General features: G+C 44.9%; 1 protein-coding gene across 1 annotated transcript; it reads left to right on the top strand.

Moving 5' to 3' along the window:
- The first annotated feature begins 1,799 nt into the window (after positions 1 to 1,799).
- LOC139412365 (calcium-activated potassium channel subunit alpha-1a-like) lies at positions 1,800 to 17,880 on the top strand. The gene is made up of 25 exons (XM_071159179.1): positions 1,800 to 1,824; positions 1,914 to 1,975; positions 2,094 to 2,184; positions 2,292 to 2,403; positions 3,844 to 3,922; positions 4,377 to 4,452; positions 4,909 to 5,079; positions 5,564 to 5,655; positions 6,064 to 6,174; positions 6,283 to 6,388; positions 6,901 to 6,983; positions 7,149 to 7,218; positions 7,346 to 7,501; positions 7,768 to 7,877; positions 8,038 to 8,106; positions 9,913 to 9,978; positions 10,094 to 10,179; positions 11,227 to 11,495; positions 12,643 to 12,867; positions 13,311 to 13,581; positions 14,615 to 14,713; positions 14,940 to 15,070; positions 15,557 to 15,751; positions 17,457 to 17,560; positions 17,630 to 17,880. Exons 2-25 carry the CDS (start codon positions 1,914 to 1,916, stop codon positions 17,757 to 17,759), a joined length of 2,964 nt encoding a protein of 987 aa, XP_071015280.1. The 5' UTR covers positions 1,800 to 1,824; the 3' UTR covers positions 17,760 to 17,880.
- Positions 17,881 to 21,211: the final 3,331 nt, after the last annotated feature.

The following is a 21,211-nucleotide window of genomic DNA, read 5'->3' as shown; positions in this document are numbered from 1 at the left end:
CACACTGCTAACCTTATGACTAACCGAAGCCTAAATGAAGACAACGGCTCATTTTTGTTAAAATACATTTTTAGGATATAGCGACAGACTTTGTAAATAGCTTTGTAAATTACTGATGAATATACAAACACCGACACACGCGACACCTATCGAATATAACCAGTGTCAGTAAACGTCGGCAAATAACATGTTATTACATTGTTGCCAACAGCAAAGTTACAACATGGTAATAGCCTAACCAGCTCTGCTATGGCGAGCAAAATAGTGAGTTCTCTCATCGGATCAACCATACTCATTGGCCAGAGCGTCCAGTGTGCGCTCCGAGAGCGAAACGCCCTGAATGTACGAACGGACAATCTTGACAAATTCTGAATTTACGAACACACCCTTTGTGGCCATGGTAACTAGTGTAACGCGAGAGATTTTGGGCGACATTGTGCTAATGTTCTCTTATCTCAATACAGTTTTCTCTTACCCAAAACTAAAATATGTTATGTGAAATAACTCGTTGTCGTTCTTGCTCTAGTAAACTTTGGCAGAGTGGACTACGTTTTGTAGACTTTACCCTGTCAACGGTTTGTAGCGCAATAACGAGTTATTTCACACACGCACTTCACAATGTAAGCGTGTGCAAGTACATGCTAGAACACGCCAATAGAATCTCACTAGCTCGGTCTTGGCTCTGCCCACCACGTTGCTTGTTCTGCCCGCTATGATTAATTTTTGGTTGTACTGTCCACCAATCATCATCCGGAACCCTTGTTTTATGAACCACGCCCACCGATCCTCGCGCGCTGATTTGATGAAGACGAGCCTTGCCTTTCAGGTAGCTAGCTATCTGATGATGATCACAAATGGAATTACAATTCTTGTCAATGTAGAGTAATCAGAGTTTGTAGCTAAATACTTCATATCTTGTAGTGATGTGGGACCTTAAAATGAGTATTTTAGCCACATAATCCTATTCGAGCTAGCTAAATTAGCTATTTCTGTATAATAGCCAGCTAACTATCGTTAGCTAACTAGCTAACGTTTTTAGCCTACCGTTACGTTAGTTAGCCATTATGTCGTTCACAAAAACATACAAATTGGCATCTGCTGATTAGGGAGTTTACTGACACTTGTATGTAATGTAATGGTTTATTTTCTTTACCAATGATATGCCATCATAGGGATACCACAATGTAACTGACAGCTAGCTAGTAGATGGAACAACCATTCAATCCACTAAAACACAGGCCAAGTTAGACTAACACATTTTTCTTGGCCTCAAAAGGAAATGTAAAACTGATGGTGACTGCCTCCATTTACACCTACACCACCCCGCCCACCTTTGCTCCACACATTTATTGACACATCCCCATGGCCATGAAGATCCCCCACACTTACCCTCCCATTTCCCACACCCACTGCCTCTACCGGGGGCACAGGCTGTGGTGGGCCTTCCTCCTCTCCTCCCTGTCTGTCTTCCTGGGGGGGCTGCTGGCCCTGCTGCTCTGGAAGGTTGCTCACAGAGGGTTCAATAGCATTGGGATTTTCAGACCCCGACGACAGCGCTGGGCACACAGACAGGTGAGGGGAGAAGGTAGAAAGATAAGATGGAGAGAGAGTAGGGGGTGACAAAGGGAGAGTTATGTAAGCCTACACCTACAGTGTGACCACATGTCAATCTGGTGTGTACTGTGCCGGCCTATGAACAGGTAGAGTCTTGTTATTGTGATGTTGCAGAGCATTAGTGTGCAGACAGATTTCAATCTGAGGAATGCCTTGAAGGAATGGGCGTTCTCTGTGATATCGGCTCAACATCTGCCTGGCAAAGTCCTAGTAAGTCACAAGACATGCAGGAAGAGTACTCTTATGTTTTTCTTCTTCAGTCCCGCTATTGTATTTCTCACACTTTCCTTCCTCAACAGATGGTGCTGATATTCTGTTTCAACATCGGCTCCATCGTGACCTATATCATCCTCTCTACTGAGTGAGTTGCATCATGATACCATGGTGATGGGATCAAAACAAAGTTTTGTTTGTTCACAAGAAAGGTCCAAGACAAAGAGCCAGAGGGAAACTAAAATGTCTTCTCCCGCTCCTCTCAGCCCAGTAGAGTCCTGCATGAAAGAATACAGCATAGCTTTCCTCATTGATTTGGGCTTCAACATCTGCCACCTTCTGTATTTTGGGCTCAGGGTGAGGCAGTTAGCTAATAGGACACATACAAAATAATGTCACACATTTTGGGTTTAGACAATGCAGTGTGCATTACTCTGTCTTTCCTGTGTGTCATTGTTCACCAGTTTTTGGCGGCCCAGGATAAGCTGATGGTTTGGGTTGACTTGAGATCCCTGGTGGATTTTTTCACCATTGCTCCTTCCTTTGTTACCCTGTTTTCCCGTCGAGCCTGGCTGGGTAAGACACTCATACATGGGTCATTCCACAAAGAGTGCCTTTTGCGCCTCTGATATTTTAACTATAAATTGTATTTAACCAATATTGCATTTTGAAAGCCTGTTACTGTACATTAAATAAAGTGCCCTTTAAAATAGACCACATGGAGAATTCAATTAATCAGATTGTTTTATATGAATAAAGACCAGAGGAGGCTGGTGGGATGAGCTATATGAGGACAGGCTCATTGTAATGGCTGGAAAGGAATAATGGAATAGAATCAAACATATTGTTTCTCTATGTTTGATACATTTCCATTATTCCATTCCAGCCATCACCATTAGCTTTTCCTCCTATAGCTCCTCCCACCAGCCTCCTCTGACATACTTGCTAAAGTGCCAAAATTCAGCATTTTGACCATTCCCGCTGTGCGCCCTCTGTCACTTCTAGGAAGATTCTAACCCACTTAACCCCAACATTTCTCCCAAGTTTCACTGCCGTAAAGCCCTAGTTATTTTGTTTGCTTTGACAAAGTCATTTCCGAAGATTATTATTTATTTAATGTCATTCGTGATTCATTTACGTTGGCCCCTCATTTTAAGGTCAACCCTGTTACGTGACCTGAACTCTCATTTTAATTTGGTGAAATAATTCCTTTTACAATATTTCTATCAAAAGAAACATTGAACATATAATAGTCAAAACACTGTGTAAAAGCAGGTGAGCTGGTTCTACTCTTTTTGGCCAATTTGTGGTCAAATAATGAGTTGGTCGAGCATAACATGTCAATCCAGTTACCCATAGGCTAGATTTATTTTTAGTTTTTTGTGAAGCTTGCATTCAATTTCCACTCCCTGTTGCACACAACAAGCTTCCATTCGCCCTGTCACAATGGGATTTATGGCTGATTAAAGATGAAATCGTCAACCGGTTACAGTCAACCCTGTAACTTTATTTGGCACTTACTATACTATTTAAATTTAACCTCTTGAGATGGGAAAACTTGTTGAATATAGGCATTATGACAAAATGTTAAAATTAGGTGAAATCAAACGTACATTTTTTTTTTTTTTTACCAAGTTACACTTCTCTAAAGGCACCGAATTGGTGGAACGACCCACATACAGTTGGCCTACACACTTATACGCCATCAAAGTTATGGGTCATTTAAAGCAACATGGGATGGGATGTTCAAAATCTCTCCCAATATTGGTTTTAATAACCAATATAAGTTTTTCATTATTATTATTATTATTATTATTGTATTTTTTCTTCTTCAAACTGAGTGTTGCAATATTTTGGTAACTTTCCTAAAAGTTAGTGTTGTTTAGTGTTGCAAGATTTTGGTAACTTTCCTACAATTCCCAGGTTTTCAAGAAACACCAATTGGAAGATTTACAGTAATTTACTGGAATTTTGCAACCCTATAAGCTAATGCCTTATTTTGTATATCTGGCCCAGGTCTGAGGTTCATCAGAGCTCTGCACATACTGGAGTTACCAGTCGTTCTGCAGATTCTCAACGTTTTCAACAGCAACAGGTAACACAGCAACACATACGGTACATCTACATCAAGTTTCAAGTTTAAATGTCACATGCACAAGTACAGTGAAATGTCTTTCTTGCAAGCTCTAACCCCAACAATGCAGTAATCAATAACGATGTAATACTAAAAATACGATATAACAAAAACACACACAATCTATAAATAAGAAGAAAATGATAAAGTAAGTAAGAATACTATATACAGGGTCCAATTACAATGTGCAATTTCCATCAAATGTGCATCAAATAGAGGCCGGAACAGGGATGAAAAGTAGGATGATGATTCCATTGACTTTCACATTTTCAGCATGTATGAGATACAAGCAATGTGACTTGTTTTAAATGCATGTCTGCCTGTTAATACAATGGAACTTTCTCACTCTCTCACACGTTCTCTCTCACACGTTCTCTCAGTCCCACTCACATTTTCTGTCACTCTGTATTCCCAGCACCACTCTGAAACTCTCCCGCCTGGTTGCCATCCTTACAGGCACACTGCTGACCTCAGCTGGTTTCATCCACCTGGTGTGTTTGTGTCATTTCCATTCATGTCTTGGTTCGCTCCACACTCTTTACATTCATAGAGAAATAAGCAAACCATTTTGATAGACAGTTGAGGCACTATTGCACTAATGTTGTAAATGTGTGTTTATGAGTAATTCAACTAATACTAAAATGAGTAATTCTGCTAACGTTAAAGCTGGAATCCGTAGCGGTAAAACTGCAATGTCTGTTTGCGATATTATAACAACAAAGACAATACTTCAACAACAAAAATGATGTTGGACATCATTGAACGCGCGATAGAATAGTAGAGTGTGTACTCAGATTTTTTTTTTTTACCACAATGCTGGATGCTCATCTCCTCTGTTTCATAAACAAAACAATAACAAAAGGCCTGGGGCGACCAGTGGCACTGTTTCACCTTATGCAGATCTCAACTTTAACCACTCTCTCTCATGAGACCTGGTCTTGCTGCAGCTGGAGAACTCAGGTGACCCCTGGCTGGACCTCTCCAACCCCCAACCTCTCCACTACTTTGAGTGTGTTTACTTCCTGGTTGTTACCATGTCAACGGTGGGCTATGGTGACGTGGAGTTGAGGACGACCCTGGGACGCCTCTTCGTCATCATCTTCATCTTTATTGGACTGGTACATCTCATAAGACAGTATTGACTCCCCCCATACAATGTAAAGAGTCTTTCAGCATAGGAAAGTGCTATTAAAATCCAATCCATGAAAGCTACTGTCTGCTTCCCGAATGGCACCCAATCCCCCCTATATCAGGGATGCGGCCCGTGGCCCCCCATATTGTAGGCCTGTGGATACATTTCCAAAAATAAACAAATTAGCCCATGTCAGCTAACATTTTTGGGATTTTGCTTAGGGCACCCAAAAGGCTAGGACTGGCTCTGACTACATATCTGGGTATGGATGTGGGTATGCAGGCCCGCAAACTACAGATTTCTTTCAAAGTTGCCTATCCCTGCACTACTTTTGAACAGGGCCCATAGGGTTCTAGTCAAAAGTAGTGCACTTCATAGGGAATATGGTGCCATTTGGGATGCAGTCACTGTCAGTGGTCCATTGTGGATGTGATTTAGATACACATCATGTCTCTCTCTTTCTCTCTCAGGGTCTGTTTGCCAACTTTGTCCCAGAGGTGGTTCAGATCATCATCAACAGGAAGAGGTTTGATGGAAGCTTCACGGGTGTCTCAGGCAAGACGTGAGTCATCTTACTACAGTTTATCGGAGATGACCAAAATAAAACAGTTGGTGTAGTATCAGCTACAAGGTACATTCTTATGTCACACAACATGATAATATACACTGGACCTAAACAAAAACGACTAAATCCTCAGTATATCTGATATAATGCTTCTTAGAACGAGAGAAAGACTATAACATTCTATCTCCACCCATCCATGTTAATGTTCCTCCGTGTGTGTGTGTGTGTGTGTGTGTGTGTGTGTGTGTGTGTGTGTGTGTGTGTGTGTGTGTGTGTGTGTGTGTGCGTGCGTGCGTGCGTGCGTGCGTGCGTGCGTGCGTGCGTGCGTGCGTGCGTGCGTGCGTGCGTGCGTGCGTGCGTGCGTGCGTGCGTGCGTGCGTGCGTGCGTGCGTGCGTGCGCGCTAGCCATGTGGTGGTGTGTGGTCACATCACTCTGAGCAGCGCCTCTGCCTTCATGAAAGATTTTCTACACGAGGACAGGGGAGAGGTCGACGTCAAGGTGCTCTTCCTGGGAAAGTGAGTCACAGCGTTACCTTTGAGCCCAACCTGGGCCCTCGTCAAATGTTGTGCACTACATAGGGATTAGGGTCCCGTTTCAGACACTGCTATCTTTGCCTTTGCCAGCTTCCGTCCTAACCAGGAGCTGGAGGCTTTCTTCCTGAGGTGGTTCCTGAAGGTCACCTTCTACCAGGGCTCAGTGATGCAGAGGAGAGACATGGAGAGAGTTAAGGTACTGGAGCCAAGTACACACTCAGTTTGGATAACGGACATACAACACATTTGACACAACTGTTTTGATACAAGTTAGTCTGCACACAAATATTATAACACACACCAGTTGTGGGGACACCACACAATGGTTTTGTAATCATTTTTGTCCAGACAAACTCTTCGACTTGACTGAGCGTGCTACTGAACATACTACCATCTAGCAGTCGGATGCTAACATTAGCATTTGTACACCGAGCCAACTGTACACAGTTGTGGAATCTAGAGCAAGAAGCTAGCTTGTTCCTCCTGGAGCTACTGTCGGCTCTTAGATCTCCGGAAGGTAACACGTCACCACAGTGGCTAGAAGTTACTGGCTAGCCTCTGCTTACCACGTACAACTAGGCCGCCAACACAGAGAGGGAGACGCGTACACTGGGAAGGGTACAGGAGGGACACAGGGATGTAGAGTAATGACGGTTTAGTGACTGTGGTACATGGTAACACTGGCTTGATGCTATCCTCTGTGTGTAGATGCATAAAGCAGGAGCTTGCCTGATCATCTGTGACAGGTTCACCTCAGACCAGCATAAGGAGGACGCTGCCAATCTCATGAGGTAGGGAGGGCTCAGGTGCATGCAAACATAGCTAGACAGGCACACGCGCGCGCGCGCACACACTCGTTCACCTGCTCTCTACCTTGTTATCCTTTCTGACACACAGCTAAAGATAAATAATAAGATAAAGCAACATGTTTTAAAAGTGTGTTTGTCCTCTGTCAGGGTGATCTCCATCAAACAGTATTGTCCCAACACCAGGATTATAGTTCAGATGTTGAAGCACAACAGTAAGGTAGGCTGCCTGTCCCCGATGCCTATATACATCTTACAAACAAGTATGGCTACTGTTGCTAGATGATGTGTCGTGTGTGTGTGTGTGTGTGTGTGTGTGTGTGGGTGTGTGTGTGTGTGCTCCCAAGGCGTTCCTACAGAACGTGCCTAACTGGGACTGGAGTCGAGGTGATGCAGTGATCTGCCTGGCAGAGCTCAAACTGGGTTTCATGTCTCAGAGCTGCCTGGTGCCTGGCCTCTCCACGCTGTTGACCAACCTGTTCACCATGCAGAGTGAGATCGAGGTATGTCAACAATAAAGTGCACTATTCTGATCCCTTACTAAGTATTTGGATGTATTTTTGAAAGCAGGGTGGGAGAGCAGAGAGGGAGATGGGGGCACAGTCAGGCTTACCCGAGAGACATGGCTCCAACCCCTGTCGCCAGGGGGTACAGTATGTGGTCCAAAGTCAGGAGCTTTAACTGTTATACTAGACTCCATCACAGTGCTGTACTTTTTTATCAGGTATCTCTGTTGCTACTGAATCTCTGTTGCCATTTTGTTTCACAGCAGGACGGAGACACCTGGCAGAACCTGTACAGAGAGGGCCTCTACAATGAGATCTACACAGAGCACCTGTCCCCCTCCTTCATAGGGATGTCCTTCACTCAGGCCAGCAAGTCAGTTTGTCAGTCTGCTACAGAGAGACATATCAGTGTTCTATTACTACAAACAAACATGATCTCTCTCTGTCTGCCTGCCTGTGTGCATGTCTGCCTGCCTGTCTGCCTGTGTGCCTGCCTGTCTGCTTATGTGCCTGTCTGCCTATCTGTGTGTCAGGCTATGTTTCCTAAAGCTGAGGTTGCTGTTGATTGGGATTGAGTATCAGAGCGGAGACCAAGATTTCAAGTAAGTAACTAGTAGCAGTAGCAGTAGTAGTATTTGTATTAATTAAGGATCCCCACTCTTCCTGTAGTAGTAGCAGTAGTATTTGTATTTATTAAGGATCTCCACTCTTCCTGTAGTAGTAGTAGTAGTAGTAGAAACAGTAGTAACAGTAGTAGTAGTAGCAGCAGCAGCAGTAGTATTTGTATTTATTAAGGATCTCCACTCTTCCTGTAGTAGTAGTAGTAGTAGGAGTAGTAACAGTAGTAGTAGTAGTCGTAGCAGCAGCAGTAGTATTTGTATTTATTAAGGATCCCACTCTTCCTGTAGTAGCAGCAGTAGTCGTAGCATCGTAGTAGTAGTAGTAGTAGTAGTAGTAGTAGTAGTAGTAGTAGTAGTAGTATTTCTATTTATTAAGGATCCCCACTCTTCCTGTAGTAGCAGGAGCAGTAGAAGTAGTAGTAGTATCAGTAGCAGTAGTAGTATTTGTATTTATTAAGGATCCCCATTCTTCCTGTAGTAGCAGCAGTAGTATTAGTATTTATTAAGGATCCCCACTCTTCCTGTAGTAGCAGTAGTAGTATTTGTATTTATTAAGGATCCCCACTCTTCCTGTAGTAGTAGTAGTAGTAACAGTAGTAGTAGCAGCAGTAGTAATAGTAGTTGTAGCAGCAGCAGTAGTATTAGTATTTATTAAGGATCCCCACTCTTCCTGTAGTAGCAGTAGTAGTATTTGTATTTATTAAGGATCCCCACTCTTCCTGTAGTAGCAGTAGTAGTATTAGTATTTATTAAGGATCCCCACTCTTCCTGTAGTAGCAGTAGTAGTATTTGTATTTATTAAGGATCCCCACTCTTCCTGTAGTAGTAGCAGTAGTATTTGTATTTATTAAGGATCCCCACTCTTCCTGTAGTAGTAGTAGTAGTAACAGTAGTAGTAGCAGCAGTAGTAACAGTAGTAGTAATAGTAGTTGTAGCAGCAGCAGTAGTATTAGTATTTATTAAGGATCCCCACTCTTCTTGTAGTAGCAGGAGCAGTAGTAGTAGTAGTAGTAGCAGCAAAGATTTTTAGAACTAAACCAAGATCGACCACAGCCAGTTGTTTCCAATGGGAGCAAATGAGCCATAGTGGGCAGAACATGCAAGGAGGGGGGTAGAGCCAAGCACGAGCTAGAGAGATCCTATTGGCGCGTTCTAGCATTATCTGCATATTTCCGTTAGGGAACACGTACTTAGTGAAGTGCGCGTGTGCAATAACTACATTTTCCTTTGCAGTCCTTCTAAACAACGCGATTTAAAAAACTTTTGTAAAGGGTAAAGTCTACAAATCTTAGTCCAATCAATAGAATAGAAACTAAGAGACTTTGATGATAGAATAGAAAACTGTATTGAAATCAAATGTTTAATCGGCTATGTTTTCTAAAGCTGAGGTTGCTTGCAAAATGTCTGTTAAAATCCATCTTTGGTAGTGAGTGGAAATGCCAAGCAGATGCTTCACATTTATGTGGTCGTTGTAGCAGTCATTTTTATAATGCTATTACAGGTATTCAATTATTTTACACATTTATTTATTTAGTTTACTAGGCAAGTCAGTTGCCAAGAAGAACATATTCTTTTTTTCAATGACGGCCTAGGAACAGTGGGTTAACTGGCAGAACGACAGACTTGTCAGCTCGGGGATATGAACTTGCAACCTTTCGGTTACTAGTCCAATGCTCTAACCACTAGGCTACCCTGCCGCCCCACATTAACTGTAGTTTTGTGGATGGGCTGCTTCCTGCCTGTTAAAGTTGTTTTGTTGTTTCTCAGTGTGTTGGTGAATCCTCCCAGTCACATCAAAATAAAGCTGTGGACTCTGGGTTTCCTCATAGCCAGCAATGCCAGTGATGCCAGAAGGTACTGTGCCACTCTAATATTAGTTCATAAACTAGAGCCTTGACTCAAATACTTCTGTATGTAGGGAGTGGGAGTATTCATGTTAGTCATTTTTGCGTACCTGTGTGTTTGTCAGGGCGAGTATGTACTGCTCTGTGTGTCACAGAGACATTAAGGATTTGCCCAGGATGAGACCCTGCAGGTGCACTGAGCAGAAAGATGGTACGGCAACAATGCAATGACCAAGACAAGCCTTTTTACACTCGCAGACCTTTTTAGTACTAACCTCAGTTTCACAAGAAGCAAAGCAACTGATACGTCATGTTGAGAGGTGCAGAGATGGTGCAGTCTCTAACTCCTCCACTAGGGGGAGTCCTCATCCCACTTTTCTCCACTGGGCTGAAAAATCAGGCTTTTCTTTAGGACCTATATTAGTAGAAAGCACCAAGCGCCTCTGTCTGTCCTGTTCGCCTCATTACACATTTTCACACAGAGCAGAGACTCAGAATGGCTGTCTGTCACCCTTCTATGTCTCTTATGTGCCTGTCTGTCACCTATGGGTGTGTCTGACCCGCAAGACTGTCTCTCACCCGTGTGTTTCTCATCTGTGTGTGTGTGTGTGTGACATGTGCGTGCGTGTGTGTGTGTCCCATCAGTCTCATCTAACACCTCCGCCATGAGTCTAGGCTTCAGACGTCCATCACTGGGAGTTCTGCCCTTCAGGTGAGAAATCACAGCCTTCTACACAGGAATATGTTTGTTTTGAACATGCTGAGACAAATACTTAATTTAAAACTCACCATGATATATTGCACTGTCATTAGTGTAGGCTACCTGGTGCGGGCGGGCGGGCAGGCTATGTCCTGGACAGCTGAGCACAGTGGAATAGCAGGCTGGGATTGACAGGCTGATTAATGGGCTGGCTCCCCAGCCGCCTCACTCAACCCATTCTGGGCATTAATATTGGGAGATCCTGTCAGAGGACAGAGAGGGAGGAGGAGAGAGGGGGGAGGAGAGAGCACGGTCAGAAGGTAAGTTAGTGAGCAGAATACAGATTAAATAAATTGTAGTTCCCTGCTCTCTCTCTCTTTCTATCTCCGTGTCTCTCTTTCCTCTCTCTCTTCCCACCCCCCATCCCTCTCACTCCTGTCTCCCTCTCTTTCTTTATCTCTCTCCGTCTATCCGGTCTGGTCACCACCATTTTTTATCTGTGATTCCTCTACCCAATTGGATACCTTTAATTTTCCCTTTTGTGCTCTTGACATCCAGTGGTTGGACAGTGTATATGTAATATGTCTGCATGCATGAGTCTGTGTGCCTCTCCTGTCTTCTCTCCCTCCACCCTTTCTTCCTTCCCTACACTCTCTGAGGCTTGTGTTTGTGTGTGTGTCCTCTGCTGTAGCCCAGAGGGAGAGACTCTTCGAGAGAGGGAGTGTGTGTGGGAGCAGCAGCAGCAGGAGGAGCCGCAGGAGGTGGGGCTGGACTCTACAGGACTGTTCCACTGGTGCCCACCTGTTCCCCTGAAGGACATCTCACTGGTAAGACTGGGACATGGACAGATAGGCAATTAGGCACTAATGGTGAGCGATTAACATGTATTTTTTATTCCGGGTATTAAACAACTAATTGACCGACGTCGGTTCAATTACTTGAATTCCATCTAGTTTATTTTTTGTGTGAGCCCAACGTGTCGTTTCTCTAGAGAGAAATCAAATAATTCACGAGAGAAATCAAGTCAAGAACTATGTGCGACTCTGGGCTGAAGGGAGTTGTAGTTTTCATTAAGCAAATATTCAACCTAGTTCAGTGCAGAAACGCCTTAATTAACTACAATGACCATAATCCATTGCGCCTGTTATTTCTGTCTCGGACACTTTTACGCTTGCTATGTTTGGTAAGATACACACAGACCGCCTAGACTGCATGAGAGAGGAACGTACACAACACAACAAGAAGAGAGAGAGGGATAGAAACAGTGCTTCTACACCTGCATTGCTTGCGGTTTGGGGTTTTAGGCTGGGTTTCTGTATAGGACTTTGTGACATTGGCTGATGTAAAAAGGGCTTTATAAATACATTTGATTTGATTGATTCCTGAAAGTGTGTGTTATCTACTTTGAAGAACTAGCTAAATGATTTAATCAGACAGCTCTGCAGCATATTTAGGCAGTCTAGACGAGCTAAATAGGAGGACTAAAGACAGTACAGTTTGGGGTGCACAGAGATAATGTTGTCTGGCTGGCTGACTGGCTGCCTCTGACTGAACAGAGATGATCACTTTAAAAATAAAGTCATCAAATAAAATAGTAATTTAAATAAAATAATGTAATATTTTTCTGTTGATGTCTACCCAATGTGGACCTGACGGAGACAATGGAATGTTTTCAATGTTTTGGCAATTGAATGTTCACTATATTTGGCTTTGGAATTGACATTTTTCAAAAAAACTTTTTTTTTTAAAGCTGAAGTCAAAAACCGTGATCATTTTCTAAGAATCGAACCCAAACCGAACCCAAACCGTCCTCAAAAAGTACTAATTTCTCAGCACTATTAGGTACACACTCACTGTCTCACACACTGGCACTAGCTTACTTGTACCTAGCCAGCTCGAGTACATGCATGTAATAATAACATAATAAACATCTCCAGTCATGCATTTGTGTGTGTCTGTGTGTATCCTCCTCAGACCAGACAGAGTGCCAGTACCCTGGCACTGCAGGACCACGTGGTGGTGTGTGTCTTTGGGGATGGGGGATCCAGCCTGCTGGGCTTGGGGGACTTCATGATGCCGCTGAGGGCCAGCAGCCTAACGGCCCCAGAGCTGAGGACGGTCGTCTTCCTGGGAGACCCACACTACTTCAGCAGGGAGTGGCCCAACATACAATACTTCCCCCACATCTACTTCCTGCCTGTGAGTCTCTGGACATGTGGGAATACTCTATAATAGATCTGAAATCTATCCATTATTCTACAGAAACGTGACTTTTTGCTGACATACACGACAGGCATAGGTCAGGATTAGAGGAGGCTGGTGGTACGAGCTATAGGAGGACAGACTTATTGCAATGGCTGGAATGGAATAAATGGAACGGGGGGGGGGGGGGTCCATATGTTTGATGTGCTTGATTCCATTCCAGTTATTACAATGAGCCCGTCCTGTAGCTTCTCCCACCAGCCTCCACTGGTCAGGATACTCTATTCGCTAGAATGCCTAGTAAAGAGACTAACTAGGTAGAAGAGGTGTCTAGGGACTATAGAACGTATCAGTCCTCTAGCCTTGCCTGACTCCCCCTGTCCCCTCACCCCATAACCCTATTCTCATTCCGTCTCCCCCCTCCCCACTCTCTCCCCCAGGGCTCTCCTCTGTGTGGGGCAGACCTGCGTGCGTTGAGGGTGGAGCGCTGTGCCATGGTGGTGGTCCTCAGCTCTCTATCCAGCTCCAGCGACATCGAGCCTTCCATGCAGGATAAGGAGACCATCCACTTCTGTGTCAACCTCTACCACATCCGCTTCAGCCCCGAACCAGGCCCACGCTGCACACTCAGTCACACTCAAAGTCACGGCCACGGACAGGGGTTGGAGCTTGGTCATGGGTTTGGTGGTCATAACCATGGTCTGAGCCACGGTCAGTGAGAGGGACCAGAGAGAATCATGGAGAATGTTCAAGGGGGCTGGGAGAATATTACTGTTAAATGTTTGTTGGCTGCTTTAATATTCGATTAGTTGGCTTGGCTCAAGCCTGGACTCTCAGTGTGAGAGGAGAGATTGTGTGTGTGTGTTTATATTGTCTGTGAAGAGTGTGTGTGTCATGTCCGTGGTATGAGCGCCATACAGATTGTGGTCAGACAGACAGACAGACAGGGGCTGAGGGAAAGTCCTGAAGGCTGAGCAGAAATGTTCCGGGAATTGTGTGAGCGAATGTGTGTGTGTATGTATGTGTGTGAACCTCAGTGTTTCTGTGTGTTGTGTGTTGTGTGTGTGTGTGTGTGTGTGTGTACGCGACAGCCTGCCACAGAAGCTGACAGAAAATAAACATGTTCCAGTAATTAACCTTGACAGGCTCAATGTGTCGCCAACAGCAGAATGTGCTAATGACACAATTAATCCATAATTAAGGCATGCTGTCTCACTGGAGCCATACAGTGGCTGGACCGACCCGCCTGGGCTGCCAATCAATGACTGTTTATCTGTACTACAGGAGTGTGTGTGTGTGTGTGTGTGTGTGTGTGTGTGTGTGTGTGTGTGTGTGTGTGTGTGTGTGTGTGTGTGTGTGTGTGTGTGTGTGTGTGTGTGTGTGTGTGTGTGTGTGTGTGTGTGTGTGTGTGTGTGTGTGTGTGTGTGTGTGTGTGTGTTGAGGTTGGGTTATTGTTTTGTAAGGGACATTGGTGCATAATGTCCTAGTAATACACACTAATACCGGAAATGTTCACGTGTTTAGTGACAAAATAATCACTGTTTTACCAATCATGTTATGCAAATGCTTTTGGGAATCCCATTCGTTTGAAGGTTTTGCCTTGATTACACTGACTGACTATAAGAGCGTCTGCTAAAATGACCAAAATGTAAAGTAAAAATGGTATAGATGTGTATCACTGATTTATACTTCTGTAGTTGTTGTGTTCAGTGTGTGCCATTGTAACATGTGTTGTGTTGTGCAGACACACTAGACTTTTCCCACATCCCTACGATACCCGAGAAGGCTGAGGCCACCCCTGCTCACAGCGCCGGCACCACTGTCCCTCTGCTGGTAGAGCTGGGTATTGTGACTATTTCACTCCCTAGTGCTTTGTTACATTGAAACAGGGACTGGACGTTCCTGGTCTGGTCACATGGTCAGAGAAAACCAGTAAATACCATGTAGTTATAGATGAATGGTGACAATTGATTCTAAAAATTAAAAAAAGTACAGTATTAGAAACTTTCACTGACCTCTATAATGACTGTACTGTAATTAGGCTACTAACCAGTCCCTTTCTCCCCCAGTGAACAGCTCTAACGTGTGCTTTGTGAACGAGGCGGACAGCCAAGAGGACTCCTCCAGCCTGACCCTGAGCCAGGCCTTCTCTGTAGGCTCCGTCTTCTCTGTCGACCTACTGGACTCTCTCATGGCAGCCGTGAGTAGACAGAACAGGACACAACGGCCGAGTACTAAGTTGCACCCTATTTCCTATATAGGGCACTATTTTTGACCAGCTATCCATAGGCATAGCCATAGCAATTTGGAAAGCATTCGATCCATAGCAATAGTTATTCATCAATAGTTGTACTACTTAGTTGCTTATAATAGTGCTATAATTCATGGCTTGAAAGTATTATTACCATTTGGGCGCATGATACCACTTATGTTTTACTTTTCTCAATGCTATAAGATCATGCATTTGAAGCACCAAAGATGGTGGACGATTGATAGCCTCCCCAAGATAGCTAGCTAACCAGTCAACTAACCTGAAAAACTGCCTGTATATTTTAACAGGGCGGGGGAACTCTATTTCTAGTTATTGGCCTTAGGTAGAACACACAGTGTCACTGTGAGCTGAGGGTTAGCTAAAAGAACCAATAACTAACTTGATCTAACCTTGTGATCTGTCTGTGGTGTGTAGACGTACTTCAACGCCAACGTGCCTGGTCTGATCTGTACGCTGGTGACGGGTGGCGACACCCCCTTACTGGAGGCCCAGCTGGCAGAGGACAACCAGCTGCGGGGAGGGGAGATGTCCGTGAAGATGTGGGCGCTGCGCCAACGCTCCAAACTGGCACAGCTGGCACTGCAGGATGAGCCTCTCTGCAGCCTCGCTGTGAGTTTCTACTACTAACACACACAGACATACACTATGTATACAAAAGTATGTGGACACTTCAAATGAGTGTATTTGGTGATTTTAACTGCACCCATTGCTGACAGGTGTATAAAATCGAGCACACAGCCATGTAATATCCATAGCCAAACATTGGAAGTAGAATGGCCCATACTGAAGAAGTCAATGACTTTCCAACAATCAGTCTGTTAAATTTGTGCCCTGCCGTGGTCAACTGTAAGTACTGTCATTGTGAAGTGGAAATGTTTAGGAGCAACAACGGCTCAGGAACGAAGTGGTAGGTCAGACAAGCTCACACGAGAACGGGACTGCTTCGGTTCATGGTTTTGCTAGGCCTGTCACCCCCTGATCTGTTTCATCTGTCTTGTGCTTGTATCCACCCCCCACCAGGTACCCTCCATTTTTCCCCATTGTCTCCAGTGTATTTATACCTGCATTTTCTGTTTGTCTGTTGGCAGTTCGTCTTGTCTTGTCAGGTCATACCAGCGTGTTTCCTGTTTTTCCTGTTCTCAAGTTTTTGTTTTTTAGTCTTCCCGGTTCTGACCTTCTGCCTGTCCTGACCCTGTGCCTGCCTGCCATCCTGTACCTGCCTGACTCTGACCTGGTTTACAAACCTCTGCCTGCCAACGACCTGCCTTTTGCCGGCCCCCTTTGTTATAATAAATATTCTGAGAATCGTACTATCCACATCTGGGTCTTATCCTGAGTCGTGATGAGGCCCCTTAGTTCCAGTGAAGGAAAATCTTAACGCTTCAGCATACAATGACATTCTAGACGAATCTGTGCTTCCAACTTTGTGGCAACAGTTTAGGGAAGGCCCTTTACTGTTTCAGCATGACAATAGCCCTGTGCACAAAGCAAGGTCCATACAGAAATGGTTTGTCGAGATTGGTTTGGAAGAACTTGACTGGCCTTCACAGAGCCCTGACCTCAACCCCATCGAACACCTTTGGGATGAATTGGAACGCTAACTGTGAACCAAGCCTAATCGCCCAACATTAGTGCCCGACTAATGTTCTTGTGGCTGAATGGAAGCAAGCCCCCGCAGCAATGTTCCTACATCTAGTGGAAAGCCTTCCTAGAAGAGTGGAGGCTGTTATAGCGGCAAAGGGGGGGCCAACTCCATATTAATGCCCATGACTTTGGAATGAGATGTTCAACGAGCAGGGGTCCACATACTTTTGGTCATGCAGTATACACCTATATGGACACACATCTACACTGAGTGTACAAAACATTAGGAAGAGTTGCTCTTTCTCTGACATAGATTGACCAGGTAAATCCAGGTGAAAGCTATGATTCCTTATTGATGTCACTTAAATCCACTTCAATCAGTGTCGATTAAGGAGTGGAGACAGGTTAGAGTAGTATTTTGTAAGCTTTGAGACAATGGAGACATGGATTTTGCATGTGGGCCACTCAGAGGGGGAATGACTTGCCTAGTTAAATACATATTTTAAAATGGCTAAGACAAAATAGTGCCTTTGAACTGGGGTTTAGTAGTAGAGGGCTCAACCGGGGGGGGGGGGGGGGGGCAACTCAAAATTAGGAAGGTGTTCCTAATGCTTTGTACACTCAGTGTATATAGACACACACACACACTAACCCACAGTGCATCGGTTCTAGAAACAGGCCCACCTACACACACGTCCTAGTGATTCCCTATCATCCATATCCTCTGCAGTGTGAGGACTTCAAGGAGTTGTTCTGCCAGGCTCTGGACTCGTTGGAGATCCTGTGTTTTGGGCTGTATCGCCTGCTGGACCCACCTAACCCCTCCATGAAGAGGTACACTACCTATGCTGCTGCTCTTCCCTCTGCTGTTGGCACACACTTACTGTACCACTCTCTCTGCAGGTTTGTAATCACCAACCCGTCAGCAGAGCTCCCGTTGTTGCCTTCAGACAGAGTCTTCTGCTCTGTACCCTTCCACCAGAGTCACCTGCTCACCCTGAGGAGAGCCAAGACCATCAGTCACCGCCTATGAACCTCCCCTACACCCCCGCCCTCTGTTTGGACACCACAAGATGAATGACTCCAAACGGAACACTATCAATTTGATTTACGTAAATCTCTTTAGAAAGTCTTTATACATCTTTGAATGGAACTTCTTCTTTTTGCTGACACAGTACCCAACCACAGCAAAGCACACGCGCAGGCAAGCACACGACACACTGGGAGTGCCTTGCTCAAGGGCACAATGGTGGTAGTTTAGGAGAGAGATGATTTACAACCTGTATTGTGAGTGTTTCTTCTATACTGTACTGGTTATGAATATCAATGCCGTACAGTAGGAGACATGACAGTGTTTGACATTGGCTATTATTGTTTGCATAGGGTTAGAGACATGTTTTTATAATGTAGCTTTAGGTTGACATGTATGGTTTATTATTCCTATACCGTTATTTTTAATTAAAAAAAATATATATTTTTTTTATTTAACTAGGCAAGTCAGTTAAGAACAAATTATTATTTTCAATGACGGCCTAGGAACAGTGGGTTAACTGCCTTATTCAGGGACAGAACAACAGATTTTTACCTTGTAAACTCGGGAATTCGATCTTGCAACCTTTCGGTTACTAGTCCAACGCTCTAACCACTAGGCTACCTGCCGCCCCAATGGTTTGTTTGTTTATGGTTTGTTTAAGTCAACATGCAAAAATAGAACTATAATTAAACTTCAGTGAACTGCGGCAAGTTTTTCTACACACAGACTGTGCTGTACTTGAGTTGGTTCAAGGGCTGTGTGTGTCTCTGAGTTTGCGTGTGTGTTTGTCTCGTGGCGTCCCAGTCAGTGTGTGTGTGTGTGTGTTTGTGGTGGTGGCGTTCCTGTCAGTGTCTGTCAGTGCGGGGAGACTAAGCACTGACAGGTGTGTGTCACCCCATCAGTCACCTGTCAGCACTGCCTGCCTGCCTGCCTGCCCAGGAGGAGGAGAAAAGGAGACGCTGAAGGACACCAGTCGTCTGCAGCTCCGCTCAGGCTGACCCACTTCCTGTCTGGGCTCACACACACACACACACACAAACACACACACACCTGTCTGTCTGTCTGCAAAAACACACACACAGTCTTCAGAGAACTTTACGTGTATGTAGGACAAAAGCTGCCTCTGGCTAACCCCAAATTATCATAGACTGTATAGCATTGCAAATGAAAATCCCTCCATCTGACTTGACTCATCGTTCATCACCACCAGAAGAGATTGTGGACCCTGTAGATCAAACAGTAATGTTCAAATCCCTACTCCTCCACCCGACTAAACCAGAGTAGTGAGGATCACTTGCCAAGCCAGGCCCAGCTCCTCCAAGTATGTTTATATACTTTGTCACTCAGAAAAATGAGATGTGCAAATCCATGCCAGAAAGGGGATATTTCTGACAGTGCTTCATGCTTGAGTTTTTCCTCACTCTGCTCTAGATGAGCTGTTGACAGTTTTATGGCTGTACTGTGCTGAAACAGAGAGACTGAGATATATATATATAGAGAGAGAGAGCTGGACAGTGATGAAAGGGAAAGAGAAAAGAGTGTGAGAGAGTGGCTGATGACAACACAGATGCTGTTCCCAGAACACACACTCGTCAGAAAGAAACCTTGACACACACTGCTCAGCCATGCAGCAACAGAACAGTCCCAGCTATGTTACGGTTCCATGTAGCAACAGAACAGTCCCAGCTATGTTACGGGTCCATGCAGCAACAGAACAGTCCCAGCTATGTTTACGGGTCCATGTAGCAACAGAACAGTCCCAGCTATGTTACGGGTCCATGTAGCAACAGAACAGTCCCAGCTATGTTTACGGGTCCATGTAGCAACAGAACAGTCCCAGCTATGTTACGGGTCCATGTAGCATGCAAGTGTGTACCTGCGGGAGAGTGCCGTGAATGTGAGTTTGTGTGAGCAGTGGGTTTTCAGTTGTGAGTGTGCCTATGCATTTTTGAGGTCATTTGTATTTGCAGTGTGTCTAGGAGTGTGTGTCTATGTTGAATATGAAAACAGGGTGGCGTGGGTGTGAATGTTTTGGTGGTGTGTGTCATGTATAGCAGATACTCTTAGAAAAAATGATTCCAAAAAGGTTCTTTGGCTTTCCCCATAGGAAAACCCTTTTGGGTTCCAAGTAGAACCCTCTGTAGAAATTGTTCTACATGGAACCCAAAAGGGTTCAACCTGGAACCAAAAATTGTTATTTGAAGGGTTCTCTTATGGGGACAGCTGAAGAACCCTTTAAGGTTATGGATAGAACCTTTTATTCCTAAGAGTGTATATCCCAGTGAAACGATAGTATAGAATGGTGTCTCTCTCTCTGTGTGTGTGTGTGTGTGTGTGTGTGTGTGTGTGTGTGTGTGTGTGCGTGTGCGTGTGCGTGCCTGCCTGTCGCTGGACCTCAGTAGCACTGCCACTCAGGGTGACATACACAGGGCTGACAGCGCCCGCTTACACGTGTCACTCGACATTACCCACACACACACAGTTGTGAGAGGGGGGATGGAGTTGGTCAGGGGGACTAGAGAGGAGCTTGCGTCCTGCTGCTGCCTCCCCCCTCCTTTCCCCTGCACACATTCTTTCCACCTTCAGTTATAACACTACTGGAGCAGTCGGAAGGACATGGCCTCTCTGCCTTACAGAAAACCACACTGGCTTATGAAGTGCTGCTCTTGAGTATTCTGTGTTCTCTAGGCAATATACTTAATGTTAGCATTCCATTAATGTGCTCTGTTCTCTGGAACCTCTAGTAGACTTTAGTTAAAGTGAATGTTCTATTGGATGTTGTCTAGGTGTTCTATATGGATATTCTCTGCCTGGATGTTTTCAGTGTGTTTTGTGTTTGAGCGTTTTGTGGTTGGACACGGTGACGTGAAGACCTTGGTTTTGTCTGCGTGTGTGTGTGTGTAAGTGGAGCAGTCAGAGCTCAGATCTCCAGGTGGATTATGGGAATGAAGCCCACATGTTGCTACCTGCCCAGTCAGTCTGCCAGGGGCGCCACATCACCTCCCCTACCCCCCTCGTCCTGTCCTGTCAGTCGCCCCCTATCAGGGGATGGGATCAGTCCTCTCAGCTCCATTTCCTACTGCCGCAGTGAGTGACACAACAAAAAACAGTCACACAGTGTACATAGGCACGTCACACACATACACACACACAGTGTGTGGCAGAGAGTGACGGCTGGCTGGACACGGAGAGATATAGAGAGATGAGGAGACGTGTCTCTGCCTGTGGTCTGTGGAAGCGTCACAAATGGCACCCTATTCGTTATCTAGTATACTACTATTGACCAGGGCCCAGAAGTAGTCACTATTTAGGGAATAGGGTGCCATTTGGGATATATGCCTCCTACGTCTGTCAGCGTAGAGGGCATGAGGCCCAGGCAGCCAGGACAGGAGTACACTGAGTCAAGCATTCTGTCAACGGGGAAATGAATATACACATCTAGACTACGTCTG

Source organism: Oncorhynchus clarkii, chromosome 6 (genome assembly GCF_045791955.1).
Source record: "Oncorhynchus clarkii lewisi isolate Uvic-CL-2024 chromosome 6, UVic_Ocla_1.0, whole genome shotgun sequence".
Lineage (NCBI taxonomy): Eukaryota > Metazoa > Chordata > Actinopteri > Salmoniformes > Salmonidae > Oncorhynchus > Oncorhynchus clarkii.
The sequence above is the reverse complement of the archived record's forward strand: the minus strand, read 5'-3'. Positions and strand labels throughout refer to the sequence as shown.